This window comes from Aquarana catesbeiana, linkage group LG04, assembly GCF_042186555.1.
Source record: "Aquarana catesbeiana isolate 2022-GZ linkage group LG04, ASM4218655v1, whole genome shotgun sequence".
Classification (NCBI taxonomy): domain Eukaryota; kingdom Metazoa; phylum Chordata; class Amphibia; order Anura; family Ranidae; genus Aquarana; species Aquarana catesbeiana.
Genome location: NC_133327.1, coordinates 61,257,972 through 61,276,451, shown reverse-complemented (window position 1 = coordinate 61,276,451; position 18,480 = coordinate 61,257,972). Strand labels below are relative to the sequence as shown.

Sequence of the window (18,480 nt, the reverse complement as noted above, 5' to 3'; positions counted from 1 at the left end):
AACCTGCACCTCTAAAGATATGTTGGCTTTCTTCTAAACCTTAAAGCTGTAGTTTAGCTCTTTAGCTTCAGTTACATTACTCACCTGTAATGAAGGATGTCCCACAATATGCAGGTTGCTGAATCCTGTAGAAATCCTGACTGCATGGCTGTCCTGTCGTCTTCCTGTTGCTGAACTTCCAGTGCTATAAGGGTTAAAAGCTTTGGGTTTCCAGGCTCAGCTGCACTAAAGATGATCCAACGGGGGCATCCCCCTCCGACCCTCTCCTCCATTGAGAAAAGTTCTTTAATTGATTATACTGCCTATAACACGATCTGCTGCCACAGGGAGGGGACCGGGCAGAGCCTGCAGAACTGGGAACATGTTTCACCCTAAGGGCCAGTTCACAACACATCTAGTTCAGTGCGTTTTTTTTCTGCAGCAAAACGCATGGAAAATAGGTTATATGGTTTCCAATGGCATAGTTCACACCAGTGCAGTCAGTTCCAGGGCTTTCCAGTCCCATAAAAAAAGTAGAACATGCTGCATTTTTCCTGCACTAGACTGTACTGGAACAAAGTAAAACGCATCAAAAATGCACTGGAATACATTGGAACGCATCAAAAATGCATAAAAAAACACACCGGACCCCAGTACAGTGAAAAGAAAAACAGGAAAAAAGCAAAAAGGGTCAATTTGCAATATTATTTTATAGGCGACCTGCAAGTATTATAAATACTTGCAGGTCGCCTCTGTGAGGCGACCTGCAAGTCGTGCCGCCCCATGTGTGAACCGGCACGAAAACATGGCCCGTTGGGAGTACTTGAGGACTGAGGTTGAGAACGACTGCAGTAAAGCATGCTTGTTATACTCACTGTGGAACCTAAGGGGCTTATCCTCCACATTGTGTAAAAATGCTGTTTGATCCTGTCTTCTCTGATCCTCCTCTCCTTCCACTGTCCCCTGATAATTTCCTGATAACACAGAACCTATGGAGTCAGGCTGCACATGCTCAGTTTGGTGTGTATTGCTAGTGAGGTTTTTTCTTTCTTAGGAGAGTGCATGTGATCAGCACAGCACCAATCAGCACTGTCCAGACAGAGGGTCAGGGGTCCTGCAGTTTCATAGGACAGTCAGAGGTGAATGAAAACTCCTCTTACAAGCTTTAACCAGTGCTCAGCCGGACACTGAGGCTAGGTTCACACCAGTGTGAATTGGATGAGGGTTTCCCCGCATCCAAATATGCACAGCAGGAGATTGTGACCGGCTCTCTACGGAGAGAGAGTGGCTCCGGTGCGAATTGCACAGGAGTCCTGTGCGTCTTCTGGTTCATTTCAGGTCCGAATTCAGCCAAAAATTCTTGCTGGAATCAGACCTGAAACAGTGAATAGAGACGCACCGGACCACTGCTGTGTGCCATTCCGTTACCCAGTGTGAATCCAGCCTTATAGAAGTCACTGCTGTATACTGCTGATGAGAAAAGGTATTTAGCCATTTATATTTACTAAAATAATTGCATTTCCATGTTCTGTGTACTGTGGGAGACCAGATATAGTGAATGCAGGGTTCTGGGTTTAGTAACATTTTAAGCCAACCAGCATACTCAACCCTGAACAACAAAATCAGTCACTTATCCCAGCAATAATTCTAGATTCACATTCAAAATGCTAAAACATTTACAATCTATCATTACAAAAATTTTCACTGACCAACATTTTACTTCAGGTTATTATTTTACAGGATTTATATGGTGCCAACAATTTAAGCAACACTTTACTAAATAAAGGGATACAAGACAGTTACAATACATATCAATACAGAAGGGTTAAAATGATTGTAAAGGTAAAAAATGTTTTTTTTTTTAAAATAACAAACATGTCATACTTACCTCCACTGTGCAGCTCGTTTTGCACAGAGTGGCCCCGATCCTGCTCCTCTGGGGTCCCTCGGCGGCTCTCTCGGCTCCTCCCCACATCTGAAAACTCCCTCGGAGAAGCGCTTCCCCAAGGGGGTTATCTTGCGGGCGTGCTCCCGAGTCCAGCATTCGGGGTCCATAGAGGCCGAATGCAGGACTCGGCCCCGCCCCCCCCCCGGTACTCGCGTCATTGGAGTTGATTGACAGCAGCGGGAGCCAATGGCTGCGCTGCTATCAATCTATCCAATCAAGGGACCCGAGAACTCCGGGCAGAGAGACAGCGCGTCCCTGTGGGTCAAGTTCGAGGGGTCAGGATAGTAAAATGGGGGGGCTGGGGGGCTGGTGACTGACAGGTGTTTTTTTACCTTAATGCATAGGATGCATTAAGGTGAAAAAACACAAACCTTTACAACCCCTTTAAAAGGGCCTGGCTTGTGGGAGCTTACAGTCATTAAGCCATAAGAATTATAAAAGTATTCTTTACACACCTTGGCCATCCCTCTCGGCTTGATTTTTTTTTTTTTTTGTGTTTTGTTTTGTTCGGTCTTGTTTTGTTTGTTTGTCTGTTTGTCTGGTCTTGTTTTCTTTGTTAATTGATTAGAAACAGGAAAAAAAAAGAAACGAGCGTAGTTGGGTTTTTTTTTTTTTTTTAACCTGAATCCCTTCTATATATGTCTCTCAGTAGACAACAAAGGGCGGTGCCGGTTGGGGACTGGCCCTAAAACAACTATACTGAACTCTATTGTAGACATAAACAGACGGGTTTATATTGTAGTTGTAATCCATATGTTATATTGTTTATTTTTTCTGTTGTACCGACCTGACTTTGCCCGTTGTGGGTGTTAATAAAAGTTATATTTGAAAAAAAAAAAAAAAGAAAAAAAAGAATTATAAAAGTTTTAAACACATGAAGCCACCAGTTGGTATGGATGTGTATATGCCCACTAAATCTGTATGTAAACATTACAAATATCACTGTCACATTCATCTTCGTGGAGTGAAGAGTAAAGCCTCGTACACACGCTTAGCTTTTCGGACGACCGTTTTTTGTGGCATGCTAGTCTCATGTGGAAAGTGAAGAGGTTACTCACAATACGAAAATTTTCTTACGACAGAATACAATGTCAGAAGTGACGTAATGTGTTGAATAGTTTTATATGTATTCTTTCGTTTCTGAGCAATGCGTAGTCTTGATCTTAGGATTTTTTTCATACGAAAACCGTACTAATGAAACGAAAATCAGATGTTGAGTTCACAGCCGACAAAAATGTTATAGTCTGCATATCCAGCTTTTGTCTGACGAAAAAGCAAAATCGGCTGTCGAAGGCACCGTACTAACGATCCGAAAATTGGCAGACAGCTCGTTGTATGAATTTGTCCATCCGATTTTCGCATTGTTTGTATGGGCCTTTAAAAACTAACACTATACTAAGGAAAGAATCAGAAAGCATCACAGCTCCACCTTGTGGAGAAGAGCAGAGTGACACATCTTTGTCACATGGGTACATTCTGTGTACCCTGTCTAATAGCAAGGTCATGTTATTTAGTATTTCTTTGATCACGTGTGTGTGTATAAGTTATTGTTTTTCTGATCTGTGCTTGGCAGGACTTTTGAACAAAGATAGGTCGGTTGGAATATTTGTCTGGCTTGGTTGTGCGATTCTTCATCTTTTTGCTGAGTGAAGTGAAAAGTTCAGGTTTCTTCGCCTCCCAGTCCTCATCCACTTCGTCCAAGGGATTTCCTTCCAGCTCTGCAGCCAAGCGGTAATCTCTGCATTCCACCTCTGCTCTGAAAGTAAAAATATTACATGAATGTATTATTAAAGTGGCATTAAATCCAACATTTTTAGTTTCTCTTTGTTTTAAGAGTTTAATACATATTGCTGCTTTGTACCCTTAATGAGATATTCTTGTTGGCTCTGGTCGGTGACATTACTCATGCATGCGCAGTTAACTCTGCATTCATGGCACACTGTTTGTGCCATGACTGAAGAAAGTGGCATGCCAAAATTGTGACTCCTTTGCGCATACAGGGGAGTGACATTGTCGCAGCCCAGCCAATAAAGCACCTGGGGCCCATTTAAAAAAAAAAAAGCAAGTGTGAGTTTAATACTGCTTTAATAAACAGATACTGCACTGATAAAAATGATTTTGTTGGCTTGTAATTTTAACATAAAAATAAATGTTAATTTATTTACTTTTGATATTTTAAAGTGGAGTTCCACCCACTTTTACAACTCTTTAGCATCCCTCACTAAACTGTGCACTGTAAACAAATTGTTTTTTTTTTTTTTCTCAGCACCAACTGTATATCTGCTGTATTCATTTTTCACTTCCTCCTCCCTGGCCCATCGCATCATTTCCTGTTTGCAATGCCTTCTGGGAAGGGGCGGCAACTTCCTCTGACACTGCCGTTGCTATGGAAACCTGACCTGAAACCTATTACACTGCTTGTGCTGCACTGAGCATGTGGGAGATATGCAATGATGAGATCCAGGAAGAAATACAGTCTGGCTTCAGATGCCCACACTTAAGATGGCCACGGCCTGCTGTAAGTTTATAAAATAAAAAACTACTGCTATAAACTAACAAAACAGACCTTAGTTTACAGACTAACTTTACTAGAATATATTAAGCTTGTGTATTATAGGGGTATTTTTATTTAAAAAGTATAATTTCGGCTGGAACACCACTTTAAGTACCTTACTTAATTTTCATTAGTTCTTAAAACATATCTTTTACATTTACAAAAATAATGTATAATATTGAGTAATCTAGACAAAACGTTTAAGGTATGTGCATTTCCATATTCTAATTGAGTTACATTTACTTTAAAAAAAAAATCTTTTCATTTGACTGAAATTGCGGGATGCATATGTTTGCCAAACATGCAACCGCACGAGTTTTGACGCTGTATACTTTAAAGAGTTTGACATCTTTTGGAACTTTGAAAGCCTGCACAAGGCAGTTCCCATACGTTTTGAGGCCCATCAGGACAAAAGAGCGCCACCAGTGACAAGAATATTTCCATATCACTACAAAGCCATGCAAGGCCATTGAAAGGTAAGAATGAACATTGAACAAATTATCGTTTACATGTTTTAAATGTTGCTTAACATACCATCCAAAATGTTTATTTTATTTTCAGATTAATATATGTATAAATATAAATATATTTATAAACAGAGCTTTTTATCAGGGGGAACTTGGTAGAACTCAGTTCTACCACCTCTGGCTCAGACCCTTTGGTGCCTGCTCACCACAATCACTTGTAAACACAGAAGTCTGGTTTCTGTGTTTACAAGTGACAGCTCTGCACTTTGTATGTAATGCAATCCTGGTATTTAATGCCCCTTTAAGACCTTCCTACTGTTTGTGAAATTTTAATGACCACACTCACTATTTGATGTGATTTGGAGGGTGTGTGTAGGGGGAGGGGTTTTGTGGGGTCGTGGTTAAGTTCCAGCACCTATTGTTTGAGAAAAAAAGCCCTGTTTATAAATATATATATAAATGGACATACATCCGTTGTAAGCACCTATTTAGACAACTTACTTGTGCGCTCGCAAAATTTGCGCTTACTGCATTCTGCAGAACGCAACCAAGACGCAGGGTGAGGGACCACCAGCTGTTAAGCTTAAAAACTATTTTGTGCCTCAAAAATGAATGTTTCAGCCGTTTCGGTTTTTGAGATATTGGAATTCAAATACAGATTATGTAACATCAAGCCCCGCCCACTTTGCACCCAATGTTTTTAAAATTTTAAAACAAAGATAGCATTCATTTGCACTGCATCTGTGCCGATTTGTGCTGCAAAAATGGATGAGAAATTGCGCATTTTAGTTGATGAAACCTCTCACACTTTGCACCACATGTTATTACATTTTAAAAACAATTATACAATTTGTTTGTGCTGCATTTGTGCTGATTTGTATCACAAAAACCAACGTTCTGTTTGTTCGGTTTTTGAGATATTGGACATTCAATGTTAGATTATGTAACCTAAAGCCCCGCCTACTTTGTACTATGTTATTACATTTCATATTTATGCTGCACTGGCAGGAAAAACAAGCATATTGGTATAGTGTATTTTTTTCATATAGCGCTCTCATTTTGTATCAGAAAGAATGATGATGGGACTCATTTATGCTTTTTAGCCTGAGCTATCCTGAAAACCTAAAATATACCTTTAAAGTTTTTCAGAAGATCTTTTTAGAGCTAGATGTGGGGAATCTATCTTCAAAAGTTCACACTTTAACCGCTTGCTGACCAGCCACCGTCATTATACTGCTGCAGGTCGGCTCTCCTGCGCAAACCGCCGTAGGTGTACCTTGGTGTTTGCACAGGAGATAGCGTGCCCAGAGTCTGGCGGACTCGATGTCTGTCGGCGACCCATGATCACGGTATACAGAACGGGGCTATGTAAACAAGGCGATTCCCTCGTTTTGCCAGATGACGTGTCAGAGATCTTCTGTTCCCAGTGATCGGGAACAGCGATCTCTGTCATGTCCCTGGTAGCCCATCCCACCTACAGTGAGTACACACCCAGGGAACACACTTAACGCCTTGATCGCCCCCTAGTGTTAACCCCTTCCCTGCCGGTGTCATTTATACATTAACCAGTGCATTTTTATAGCACGGATCAATGTAATAATGTCACTGGTCCCCGAAAAGTGTAATTTGGGGTCAGATTTGTCCACTGCAATGTCGCAGTCCCGCTAAAAATCGCAGATCGCCGCCATTACCAGTAAAAACAATTAAAAAAATAAAAGTCCCTAAATCTATCTCAGTTTGTAGACGCGATAACTTTTGCGCAAACCAATCAATATATGCCTATTGCAATTTTTTAACCAAAATAATGTGGAAGAATATATATCGGCCTAAACTGATGAATAAATTTGTTTTTTTTTAATATTTTTTTGGGGATATGTATTATAGCAGAAAGTTAAAAAAAGATGCATTTTTTTTCTTTTTTTAAATGTTTACATTTGTATTTGATGCTGCTTTATAATATTACATTTGTACACTTTATAAATAATAAATGTTAATTTGTTTTGAAAGCCTGTTTCATGAGACTATTCCTTTTTTTAAAAACCATATGATTGTATTATTTTTACATAAAAACCTTCAAACATATATCAATTTGGAAAATAAGTTTTACCAACTTAAAAAGTTAAAAGTTAATATCACTTAAAACTAAGTCTCTAAGTAATAGGGCAGCACAGTGGTGTCGTGGTTAGCACTTTCATCTAGCAGTAAAAGGGTCACTGGTTCAAATCTTGACCATGACACTACCTGCCTGCAGTTTGCATGTGCCTGCATAGGTTTCCTCCCACACTCCAAAGACATGCTGGTAAGGAAATTGGCCCTAGTATGTGTATGTGTGAATGTGAGCTTAGGAATCTTAGATTGAAAGCTACTTGAGGGCAGGTACTGATGTGAATGTATAATGTATATGTAAAGCACTCCATAAATTGACGGTGCTGTATAAGTTCTTGATTAATGTATGTGTTCCTAACTTAAACTTTTCTATAAACTGGAAAAATTGAGTTGGCTTTACTCGAACCTATGGTCTATAAACTGGAAAACTGAGTTGGCTTTATTTAAACCTATGGTCTATAAACTGGAAAAATTGAGTTAGCTTTACTTAAAAATATAATTCCAGACAAGCTAAGGTTTGTATTCCTAACTTAAAACATTATGGTCTATAAACTAAAAAAAATTGAGTTGGCTTTACTTAAAACAACAAAGTTGAAAATATGAAAAGTCTAATGAGTCAGACAAAAATAAGTTCAGTTGACAGTCTTTAAAAAGCTGATGCAAATATCGGCCTCAATTTTTTTGAGTAGACCAAGCACAATATTTTTTACAGTGTAGTGGGGCAAACCAATGAGGTCAGTAATGAGCCTCAAAATTGATGTTTTTTTAGTAGACATTCCCAAAGATTTAGCTTGTTAGGACCCAAATTGTCTCTTCTTTTATCATAACAGGATACTACCCAGCAGTCCTTGTAACCACACAATACACCCTAGGGCCCATTCACACCATGTGCATTAGGCTGTGCTAGACAGCCTTGCAGCCCCAACACATAGACAAGACAATTTGCTTTGAATCCTATAAGTTCAGTTCCCACCCCTGCACTGCAGTGGTGTGTATTAAGGGCGCTTTCACATGGCTGTCCGATCAGGTCTGCCTGTCAGTCTCCTCCATGGAGTGATGGATATCAGTGGTGACATCTTCGCTGAGATCCGCCGCTATCCGATCCTGACTGAGAAAATACAGACGGATGGTGGTCCTATTTTTCATCCGTCTGGCGGATCGGATATGATTGGATGAAAATGGACAATTGGTCTGTTTTCACCTGATTTGCCCATAGAGGAGAGCGGGACTTTGACAGGTCCGTCTTAGCACAGTAAGCGGAGATGGTCAGGTCATCAACCTGCTCAGCAGAGCAAGCTGAGGAGGCGCCCATTTGAAAGGTGCCTTAAGATGAGCTCAGTCTGAACCCCTCTGAGAAGCTGTCAAAGCAGACAGTCAATCATAGGTGGCAGAGGCATTCCCTGACTCACAGCCACAAGTATGCAAGAGGCATGTATATGTGTGGCTGTGGTGTAGGAAATGCCCCCCACGAAGATGGGTGTCCACTTTGACAGCTTCCCAGATGGATAGCTCAGGCAGGTTCAAACTCATATATATTTGTGTGAAAAAAAATTGTAAAATATTAATTATCGCATGCCGGGACAACTACTTATTTACCGCAAGCATTTTTTCTTCTTTCTGTATATTGATTTTCACTCCTGTTTTATGCGGTATTTACCAAGTGTTTTTGCTTTATGCAGTAAATACCGCATAAAGCAATAGTAAATTAACATTTTCAGGTTCGCATGCAGTATTTGGGGAAAACACCAAAATACCACATGTGATCTGCTTTTGTGAATGGAGCCCAATGTCCATAAAACTAATATTGTGTCTGTGAATCAGTGTCAATGCCAAAAATATATATGAAGATAAATCAAAATACATAGCTCCCAACTGTCCCTGATTTCGAGGGACTGTCAATGATTTGGAGCAATGTCCCTCTGTCCCTCTTTCCCCCTCATTTGTCCCTCATTTTGATCTGATCTATATAGTTGTATATAATATGCACTTTTTATCTTTCAAAAAGTGTTTCCCAGTGCTAAACCTTTCATCCAATTTCTAAATTGCTGCATTTGTAAATTTTAAAAGCCAATATAAAGGAATAGTAGTGGTAAAAAAAAGCCCTTGTGGATTTATTTAACATTTTTTTTGGTTAATTCTCCTTTAAGGGGCTGTGGCAGGGGGCGTGTCTTATGCCTACATACATTTGCTAGTAGGTGTCCCTCATTCCCATCTCAAAATGTTGGGAGGTGTGCAAATATTCTCTTCAAATCTCACCTGGTGCAATTCGTGAGAACATTCAGTATGACCTCCACCATCTCCCATGGACAAACTCTCACCTTAATGCATAGACTTTTATATGCAGAGATCAAAAGATGGAGGACTCAGAGAAAACAAACACAAACCATAGTGATCTCCAAAAAAATAAACAAAGTGAGAGAATCCTGGCGTGACATGGTGTGACTTGGTCCTGGCGTAACGTGGTCACCAGAACTAGTGCCCTCACTGGAAGAGTTCTGCTCTATTATGTTCTGATGTCAATCCAAAATTTGGGATTTTATTTTATTTTCGGTTTTAATGATAATAGTAAACAGGACAAATAGAGAGGGCAAATCTCCCTAACAGCGGCACAAACTGCATAAAAAGTGCATAAAAAACTGACAGATGTTCTAAATCCTTTCCACTTTTTCCAAAACTAAAAAAAAAAAAGTTTTGCCTTTGGGAGTAAACTCCCATGCATGATTTTTACCTATAGGTAAGCCTATAATAAGTCTTGTCTATACTTATTGTAAATATCTCCCAAAATTTAAGAAATATTTACTGTACTTGCAGCTGGTGATGTCACCAGCACATATGCTCTGAAGGAACAGAATGCGCACTCATGAGCGGGAGTGACGTCATCTTGGCTCCGGCCAATCACACAGCCGGAGTCCGTGAACTGAAGGAAGACCGGGTGAAGATGGAAGCACCTTCAGTGGTGACAGCACACCACTGGAGGGCTTCGTTCTAAGGTAATTTTCACATAATGTGCTAGTATGTGATGCATACTAGCACATTATGATATTGCCTCGCAGGGTTTAAAGAAAAAAAGCAAGTGGTTTACTACCGCTTTAAAGATCCAACCTTATTTTATTATCCATTACATTCCCATAATTCACATACATATAATAAGCATGGATATAGTACATCAAACTTACGTCTCCAGGAACTTCACACAGTCTCTATGACCGTATATCTCTGCAATTCTGCGAGGGGTGTCACCATGTATGTCTGTAGTGTCAATGGGAGCGTGCAGCGAATGAAGGGTACGGAGAACGATCAGCTTTCCCGATTCTGCTGCAAAGTGTGCTGGAGTCCAACCAATGTCTGTCCTGAGACAAGCCCGGGCACCATAATCTATCAATAGCTTCACCGTATCAGACTGGCCTGGTGGATGCAAAAATAATGTTTTCTGACATAAGCAAACAGTGATAATAGATCTCCTGTCTACCCTGAGACACACAATATTGTTTAGAGGGTATTAAAAAACACTAATAGTGATTAATAGGCAGCCCAGGACCTGACAACCTAATAATTTATATTCATACCCAGTCCCCCCTATACTGTACTCAACCTTATTAGGACCAGGGCTTTTTGCCAGGTGGAACTTGGTGGAACTCAGTTCCACCACCTCTGGCTCAGACCCTTTGGTGCCTGCTCACCACAATCACTTGTAAACACAGAAGTCCGGTTTTTGTGTTTACAAGTGACAGCTCTGCACTCTGTGTGTAAACCCCCCTGAACTCTGCACTCTGTATGTAATGCAATCCTGATATTTAATGACCTTTAAGACCCTCCTACTGTTCGTGAAATTTGACTGACCACACCCACTATTTAATGTGATTTGGAGGGTGTGGTTGGGGTAGGGGTTTTGGGGCATCGTGGTTGAGTTCCAGCACCTATTATTTGAGAAAAAAAAGCCCTGATATTGATACAGTAAAAGTATGGGAATACAAAATATGTATTGACATTCTGGCAGGGTCAATAGATGGGGCAAGCAACGTTAAGATAATGTCCAGTACCTTTAGCTGCCGCCCAGTGCAACGCAGTCCGGTCATTCCAGTCAATGTCCTTATAATTCGGATCATACAGATCTTTCTTCAGGATCTCAGACACCAAGTCATAATCCCCAAGAGCTGCTGCTTGATGGAGTTCAGTCACATCAGCCATCTGAAAGTTTTCTGTCAAAATAGAGGTTTGAAAATTTTTTTTTATTATTTATCGATAATTGACTTTATTTATATATATATATATATATATATACTGTATATCAAAGTTATAAAGCTTGTACATTGCCCAATCAGGGCAAACCAATGGATTTGCTGCAATCCCCCCATCCCCTCAACAGCATATACCTTTCTATCATTTTCACATCAGTCTGCTCAGCGCTGGGGGCCAAAATAATACCCAGTACTTTGGAGTATGAAAGAGCATGCAACTTACTTCATGTGACAATGCTGGGTCAATCATCACCGTGAAAAGGAGGGTCCATAGCTCAGCGTAATCTATAGCTCCATAGTCCCTCTTGGTGGCTGAATGGGGCAGTACAGGAAAGAAAGAAAATAATGCTGAAGAGGAAAAGTTAAAGCAGAACTGCTTCTTTGTTTGTTTTTTTTTTTTTTTTTTTGCAATAGGCCGGATAGCCTTAAAATTTGAAAATTTGTTCACAGCCCCATCTGCTGGCTACCTATGTAAATACAGCATCTTTATATGCAATATGACATTTTTCTTTACTAAAAATAAAACTATTCTTTAAAGCGGGGGTCCACCTATCTATCGTTTTTTTTTTTTTGGAGTTCATTTACAAACTTCTTTTCTCATGATTATCTACTCACATGTTCTGTGTAATAAGTCCGCCTGTGTCCGATTTCGTTGTAAAGAATAACTTATAAAATTCACTGAAGGCGGTTTCCATCTTCATTGTGGGCATTTGAAGCCCACAAGCATGTATTTCCTGGATGCAGTGAATGCTGTGCTCCCAGCATTCACCGAGATGTTGTGATGACGCTGTTGCACAATGCATGCTGGGAAGCCTGAGACTAGCTCCCAGGGGACTGTGGGAGGTCTGGGAGAGGCTAGAAACACGCCTACTCTCATGGGAGGAAAACCAGGAAGTGCTAAGAAGATTAGAAAAAAAAAAGGTAATTACGGCGATTTAAATTTTTTTACACAGCATGTCAGCATCTAGGCAAGGAAGAGAATGCATAGAGATAATGTTCAAAATTTGGGGGGAACCCCGCTTTAAAGAATGATTTAAAATTTTTGGTAGCATATATTTTTATCAGTTTGTGAAGATTTCATAAGTGTAGCAACTTGGCTAGCAGGAAAACCAGGTACAGAAGATATCAGGATTAAAATTTGAATGAATCAGCAAGTAAACTTTGTCCCCAAGTCAGTTTAAACACAACTGTAGAACTATTTGTACTGATCTTCAAAAATTACACATGAATATTGATCTTCAGCTGCCAAGCAGAAACATTAACAATGTCCTTGGTGCACTTACATAGTAACATAGTTACATAGTAGGTGAGGTTGAAAAAAGACACAAGTTCATCAAGTCCAACCTATGTGTGTGATTATGTATCTGTATTACATTGTATATCCCTGTATGTTATGGTCATTCATGTGCTTATCTAATAGTTTTTTGAAACTATCAATGCTCCCCGCTGAGACCACCGCCTGCGGAAGGGAATTCCACATCCTTGCCGCTCTTACAGTAAAGATCCCACTATGCAGTTTAAGGTTAAACCTCATTTCTTCTCATTTTAATGAGTGCTATGTGTCTTAAAAAAACTCTATTGTGGGGTCACCAGTATGGTATTTATAAATTGAAATCATATCCCCTCTCAAGCGTCTCTTCTCCAGGGAGAATAAGTTCAGTGCTTGCAACCTTTCTTCCTAACTAATGTCCTCCAGACCCTTTATTAGTTTTGTTGCCCTTCTTTGTACTCGCTCCATTTCCAACACATGCTTCCTGAGGACTGGGCACCAGAACTGAACAGCATACTCCAGGTGCGGCCGGACCAGAGTCACGTAGAGTGGGAGAATTATTGTTTTATCTCTTAAACCCCTTTTTTAATGCATGCCAATATTCTGTTAAATTTGTTTGCAGCAGCCATTGCTGAGCCTATTATCTACTAGGACCCCCAGGTCCTTTTCCATCCTAGATTCCCCCAGAGGTTCTCCCCCTAGTGTATAGATTGCATTCATATTTTTGCCACCCAAACGCATTATTTTACATATTTCCACATTAAACTTCATTTGCCATGTAGTTACCCACCCCATTAATTTGTTCAGATCTACTTGCAAGGTTTCCACATCCTGCGGAGAAGTTATTGCTCTGCTTAGCTTAGTATCGTATGCAAATACAGGGATTGAACTATTTATCCCATCCTCCAGGTGGTTTATGAACAAATTAAATAGGATTGGTTCCAGGACAGAACCCTGGGGGACCCCACTACCCACCCCTGACCATTCCGAGTACTCCCCATTTATCACCACCCTCTGAACTCGCCCTTGTAGCCAGTTTTCAATCCATGTACTTGCCCTATGGTCCATGCCAACGGACCTTACTTTGTACAGTAAACGTTTATGGGGAACTGTATCAAATGCTTTTGCAAAATCCAGATACACCACATCTGCGGGCCTCCCTTTATCTAGATGGCAGCTCACCTCCTCATAGAAGGTTCACAGATTGGTTTGGCAAGAACGATTCTTCATGAATCCATGCTGATTACTGCTATGATACAGTTTTCATTACTAAAATCTTATATACAGTCCTGGCGCCTCAGGTCTTTATCATAGATTGCCCTCTCTGTCCTAAGAATTGAGTCCCCTAGCACCAGAATCTGTCTTTCCTTTCCCTTCGCTCCCCCCCTCCACTCTCACTGGAGGAGTTCTTCCCCTGGCAGCTAGGGGAGTTCCTCAGCTCCAGCAGTGCTGGTCCCTGACTGGATTCATCAATGTCACTCAACGAGGAGTACTTATTGGGATGTTCCATTTCCAGCCCAGGATCGGCCTCCCTGGCACTTTCCCCTCTACCCTTCCTGACTGTCACCCATCTACTCTTTTCTGGTGCCTGCACCTCTTTGTCTCCACCCACCTCTGTGCTGGCATCTGCTGGGTACGTTCCCGGCTCTCCTTTAGTATGGAGGGTCTTCTCAGTGCTGACAGTTGCTTCCCCAGATTCAGAACTTGGGCTTCCAGGCAAACAATGTGCTTACATTTTGCACAGCAGTATTCGCCCTCGATCGGATGATCAAGGAAAGCATACATGCTGCAAGATGTACACCGAGTCGCATCTCCACACCCGCCGGGCATCGTACCTACTAATTTAATGAGGATTGGGGATTATATCCTGTCCAAATTAACTAACAACTAGCTTCCTGACACTAATACTCAACAATACACATGTACTCAACAATACAATACACAGGTACTTAGAGTAAAGGCCATAAGCAGGACTCCTGATTCCTCTTGTATTGTATTGTAACTATAATGTCTACCTTCATTTTGCCCCCATGGCCAGTAGGGGGCTGGGGTGGGTATAAATAGGCTGGGGCCTGAAACAGCAGGGCCCTTGTCCTGGGGCAGATGACCCAGCCACATGGTTCTTGCTCCCTGGGGCACATAGCTGCAGTTGAGAACAAGGCTATCTGGGTTCAAGCTCCAATTAGAGTTAGGGGACTCATGTCCGGTGCTGTTGAATGCATTTGCTGGAAGTCCTCAGAGGATCTGGCTTAGAGGCACCCTGTATAAAAGCTGGCTAGTACTGCAAAAAAGCATTCCGGTACCCAGGGCACATTGACTACAAGCCAAAAAAGACCTTAACAGGGGTGGCCCGTGCATTGCGGGCGCACGGGCGGCACCACCCAAATCCCTGCCGCCACATCCCGGTCCATTCGCCCGGCCCCTTTCAGGACGCCGGACGCATGGACTTCTAAGGCAGCATGGGTATTTTGTTTTTTTTTTGAAGCGCCTGATTAGAGCCTGTGGCTCTAACAGGATTCAAAAAAGGGTGGGCTCGGGCGTCCTGTTGTGTTACCAAAGCAAATTCATTTTCACTATTTTTACACCACAGTGCCTCCCCGCCAATCAGGAGGCAGTTCAGTGAAACCTGTTTCCCGATTGGCCAAAGCGCTGGGCATCCTATTGGATGCCCAGCACTTTGGCAGAAGAGACACACTCACAGGGGAGGAAGCTGGAGGATCAGACTCCTCCGCCGCCGCTGCCGCTGACACAGGAGGAGAGGATGAGTACCCAACAGCCCGGAATGAAGGACGAGACGCACGGGATGCAGGAGCCGTCATCTGTCCATGCCCCAGTTTGCTACCGTCACCTGGATGGGGTAAGTGCCGGTCTGATGGCGGGCGAGTGGGGGGGGGTCACAGTGGCTGGCTGCATAAGATGGGCACAGGCTGCATATGACAGGCACAGGCTGCATATGATGGGCAGAAGCTGCATATGACGGTCACATGCTGCATATGATGGGCAGAATCTGCATATGACGGGCACAGGCTGCATATGATGGGCAGAACCTGCATATGACGGGCACAGGCTGCATATGATGGGCAGAAGCTGCATATGACGGGCACAGGCTGCATATGATGGGCAGAAGCTGCATATGAGGTGCACATGCTGCATATGATGGGCACAGAAGCTGCATAAGATGGGCACAGAAGCTGCATAAGATGGGCACAGGCTGCATATGATGGGAAGAAACTGCATATGACGGTCACAGAGACTGCAATTGATGGCACAGTGGCTGCATTTTATGGGGCACAGTGACTGCATATGATGGGCACAGTGAGGCTGCAATTGATGTTTTTTTTCAAAATTTTTTTAGTTTGCTTGCGCCCCCCGAAAAATTTTGAGCATCAGCTGCCACTGCCTTAGAGACTGTCCATGTCAACCTTTGGGCAAGCTCATTAAAATACTGGCTCAAGCTCATAGGCGTGCGCACAGGGTGTGCCGGGTGTGCCCAGGCACACCCTAATCCCCCCATGCGCATTAGTGTTATCGTTCTGTGTAGCAACAGGAACATTGGAAAGATCTCCCTCTTACCAGCCCTGCCATAAGAGAAGTGTTTATCCTTTTCTCTTTCACTGTGCCAGCAGGGAGATCAATGTGCCGGAGTCATATATATGTAGATACATACACATGCATGTATGTTTGAGCTTAAGGGTGCACACCCTAATGCATTAGGCTGCGCACACCTATGCTCAAGCTATACCTATTTGTAATAGAGTCCCCCTGAGCTGTAATTCACCATTTACTAACTTCAAGAGGGTGTTTGCACCCTGAAGAGACAGCACAGTTTGAGTGTCCTGCACTACAGTTACAGTTAGAGTATCCTAAGGCTCACCCTACACCCTATCCAAGTTTAATGAGCAATAAATCTACAAAAGATATTATCTGCCTGGTTCTTGTGAGGCAAGTCTGGGGAGCTACTATGTGCCTGGCTGTTTGCACTAGGGATGGGCGAACGGTTCGGCCTGAGCATAAGTTCGGGCCGAACTATGGTTGTTCGGACGTTCGGTGAACAACAAACATTATGCGTTGTTCGTGACAAATTCAAAAGCCGTGGAACCCCGTTAAACCCCGCTAAAGACACTAACATGAAAAACCAAAAGTGCTCACTTTAAAGGCTTATATGCAAGATATTGTCATAAAAAGTGTTTGGGGACCTGGGTCCTGCCCCAGGGGACATGCATCAATGCAAAAAAAAGTTTTAAAAATTGGCATTTTTTTCAGGAGCAGTGATTTTAATAATGCTTAAAGTGAAACAATAAAAATGAAATATTCCTTTAAATATTGTGCCGGGGGAGGGGGTGTCTATAGTATGCCTGTAAAGTGGCGCAGTTTTCCCGTGTTTAGAACAGTACCACAGCAAAATGACATTTCTAAAGGAAAAAAAGTCATTGAAAACTGATTGCAGCCATAATGAATTGTCGGGTCTCGGCAACATAGATGAAACTCATTGAAAAAATGGCATGGGTTCCCCCCAGTCCATTACCAGGCCCTTTGGGTCTGGTATGAATAAAATTAAGGGTTGCCCCGAACAAAAAAAATTTTTTAAAATTGCATGGGGGTCCCTCCAAAATCCATACCAGGCCCTTCAGGTCTGGTATGGATATTAAGGGGAACCCTGTGCCAAATTTAAAGAAAAATGGCGTAGGGGTCCCCCCAAAATCTATACCAGACCCTTATCCAAGCAGGCAACTTGACAGGCCGCAGGAAAAGAGGGGGGAAAGAGAGAGTTCCCTCCCCCCTCCTGAACTGTACCAGGCCACATGCCCTCAACATGGGGAGGATGCTTTGGAGTAGCCCCCCAAAGCACCTTGCCCCATGTTGAGGGGGTTTGCGGGTGGTGGGCTTATTGGAATCTGGAAGCCCCCTTTAACAAGGGGACCCCCAGATACCACCCCCTCATTTGAATTGGTAACGGGTACATTGTACCCCTACCATTTCACAAAAAAGCGTCAAAAATAGTAAAAAAGACAGGAGACACTTTGGGACAAGTCCTTTATTAAAAAATCACAAATAAAAAATGTCCTGTGATGTAGATCCATCTCACGCCGCCCGACGAGCCAAAAAAAAAGCAGCAACAGCTCCGCCTCCATGGGAGGCTCCCGCCGAGTGACGCTTCTTTTCAATGACAGCCGTTATATAGCTGAGGATGGGGCCACTCGGTGACATAAACAGGCAACCCCGCCTTCCTCTGACATCACGTGGCATACAATGTACCCATTACCAATTCACATAGGGGGAGGCCGGGATCATGGGGTACCCTTAAAGGGGGCTTCTAGGATTCCAATAAGCCCCCCACCCGCAGACCCCCACAACCACCGGGCAACATGGGGACAAGTTGCTTTGGGGGGCTACTCCAAAGCACCCTCCCCATGTTGAGGGCATGAGGTCTGGTACGGTTTAGGAGGGGGTGCGCTCTCTCGTCCCGCCCTCTTTTCCTGCAGCCTGCCAGGTTGCATGTTTAGATAAGGGATAAAAGGGGGAAATGATTAATGCGCTACCCAAAAAAAGAACAAAAAAACAGCTGCTACAAACCATAAGACAAAAAGGTAACAAATATGACAATAAATTGTAGCGCTAAAACACACAAGAGTAAATAGTGAATAGAATTCAAAGTGCATATAGACGTAATGTCCCAAGTGAAAAAGGGGGAATGTATAGTCCAAATAGGACAACAGTCCGCAGTGAGATCAAAAAATCTGTGTATCAATCCTGTCTGCTTCCCAATCTTCAGCTTGTATATCATCAACTTTAGCGAATAGATGGAATACGCTTACCAGAAAGGTTGGATTCTACTGCCGTGAGCATAGAATCAATGGAGCTTGGTGCCACCCTGGGCAAAATGGTGAAGTGTTGAAAGCAAGGGTAGAGCCTCTACA

The 18,480-nt window shown here is 42.4% G+C and overlaps 1 protein-coding gene across 2 annotated transcripts in view; it reads right to left on the bottom strand.

The window, feature by feature from the left end:
• Positions 1–2,736: 2,736 nt before the first annotated feature.
• Positions 2,737–18,480, bottom strand: part of ANKRD66 (ankyrin repeat domain 66) — a 29,233-nt gene continuing 13,489 nt past the window's right edge. Inside the window, exons 2-5 of one of the 2 annotated variants that reach the window (XM_073625260.1) lie at positions 11,516–11,604; positions 11,095–11,253; positions 10,231–10,459; positions 2,737–3,683 (exon numbers count right to left, since the gene is read on the bottom strand). In XM_073625260.1, coding sequence (XP_073481361.1) covers positions 3,434–3,683; positions 10,231–10,459; positions 11,095–11,242 — 627 coding nt within the window. In that variant the 5' untranslated portion in view covers positions 11,243–11,253; positions 11,516–11,604 and the 3' untranslated portion in view covers positions 2,737–3,433. The remainder of the gene's footprint in view (positions 3,684–10,230; positions 10,460–11,094; positions 11,254–11,515; positions 11,605–18,480) is intronic. The other variant, XM_073625259.1, reaches the window with a different exon arrangement.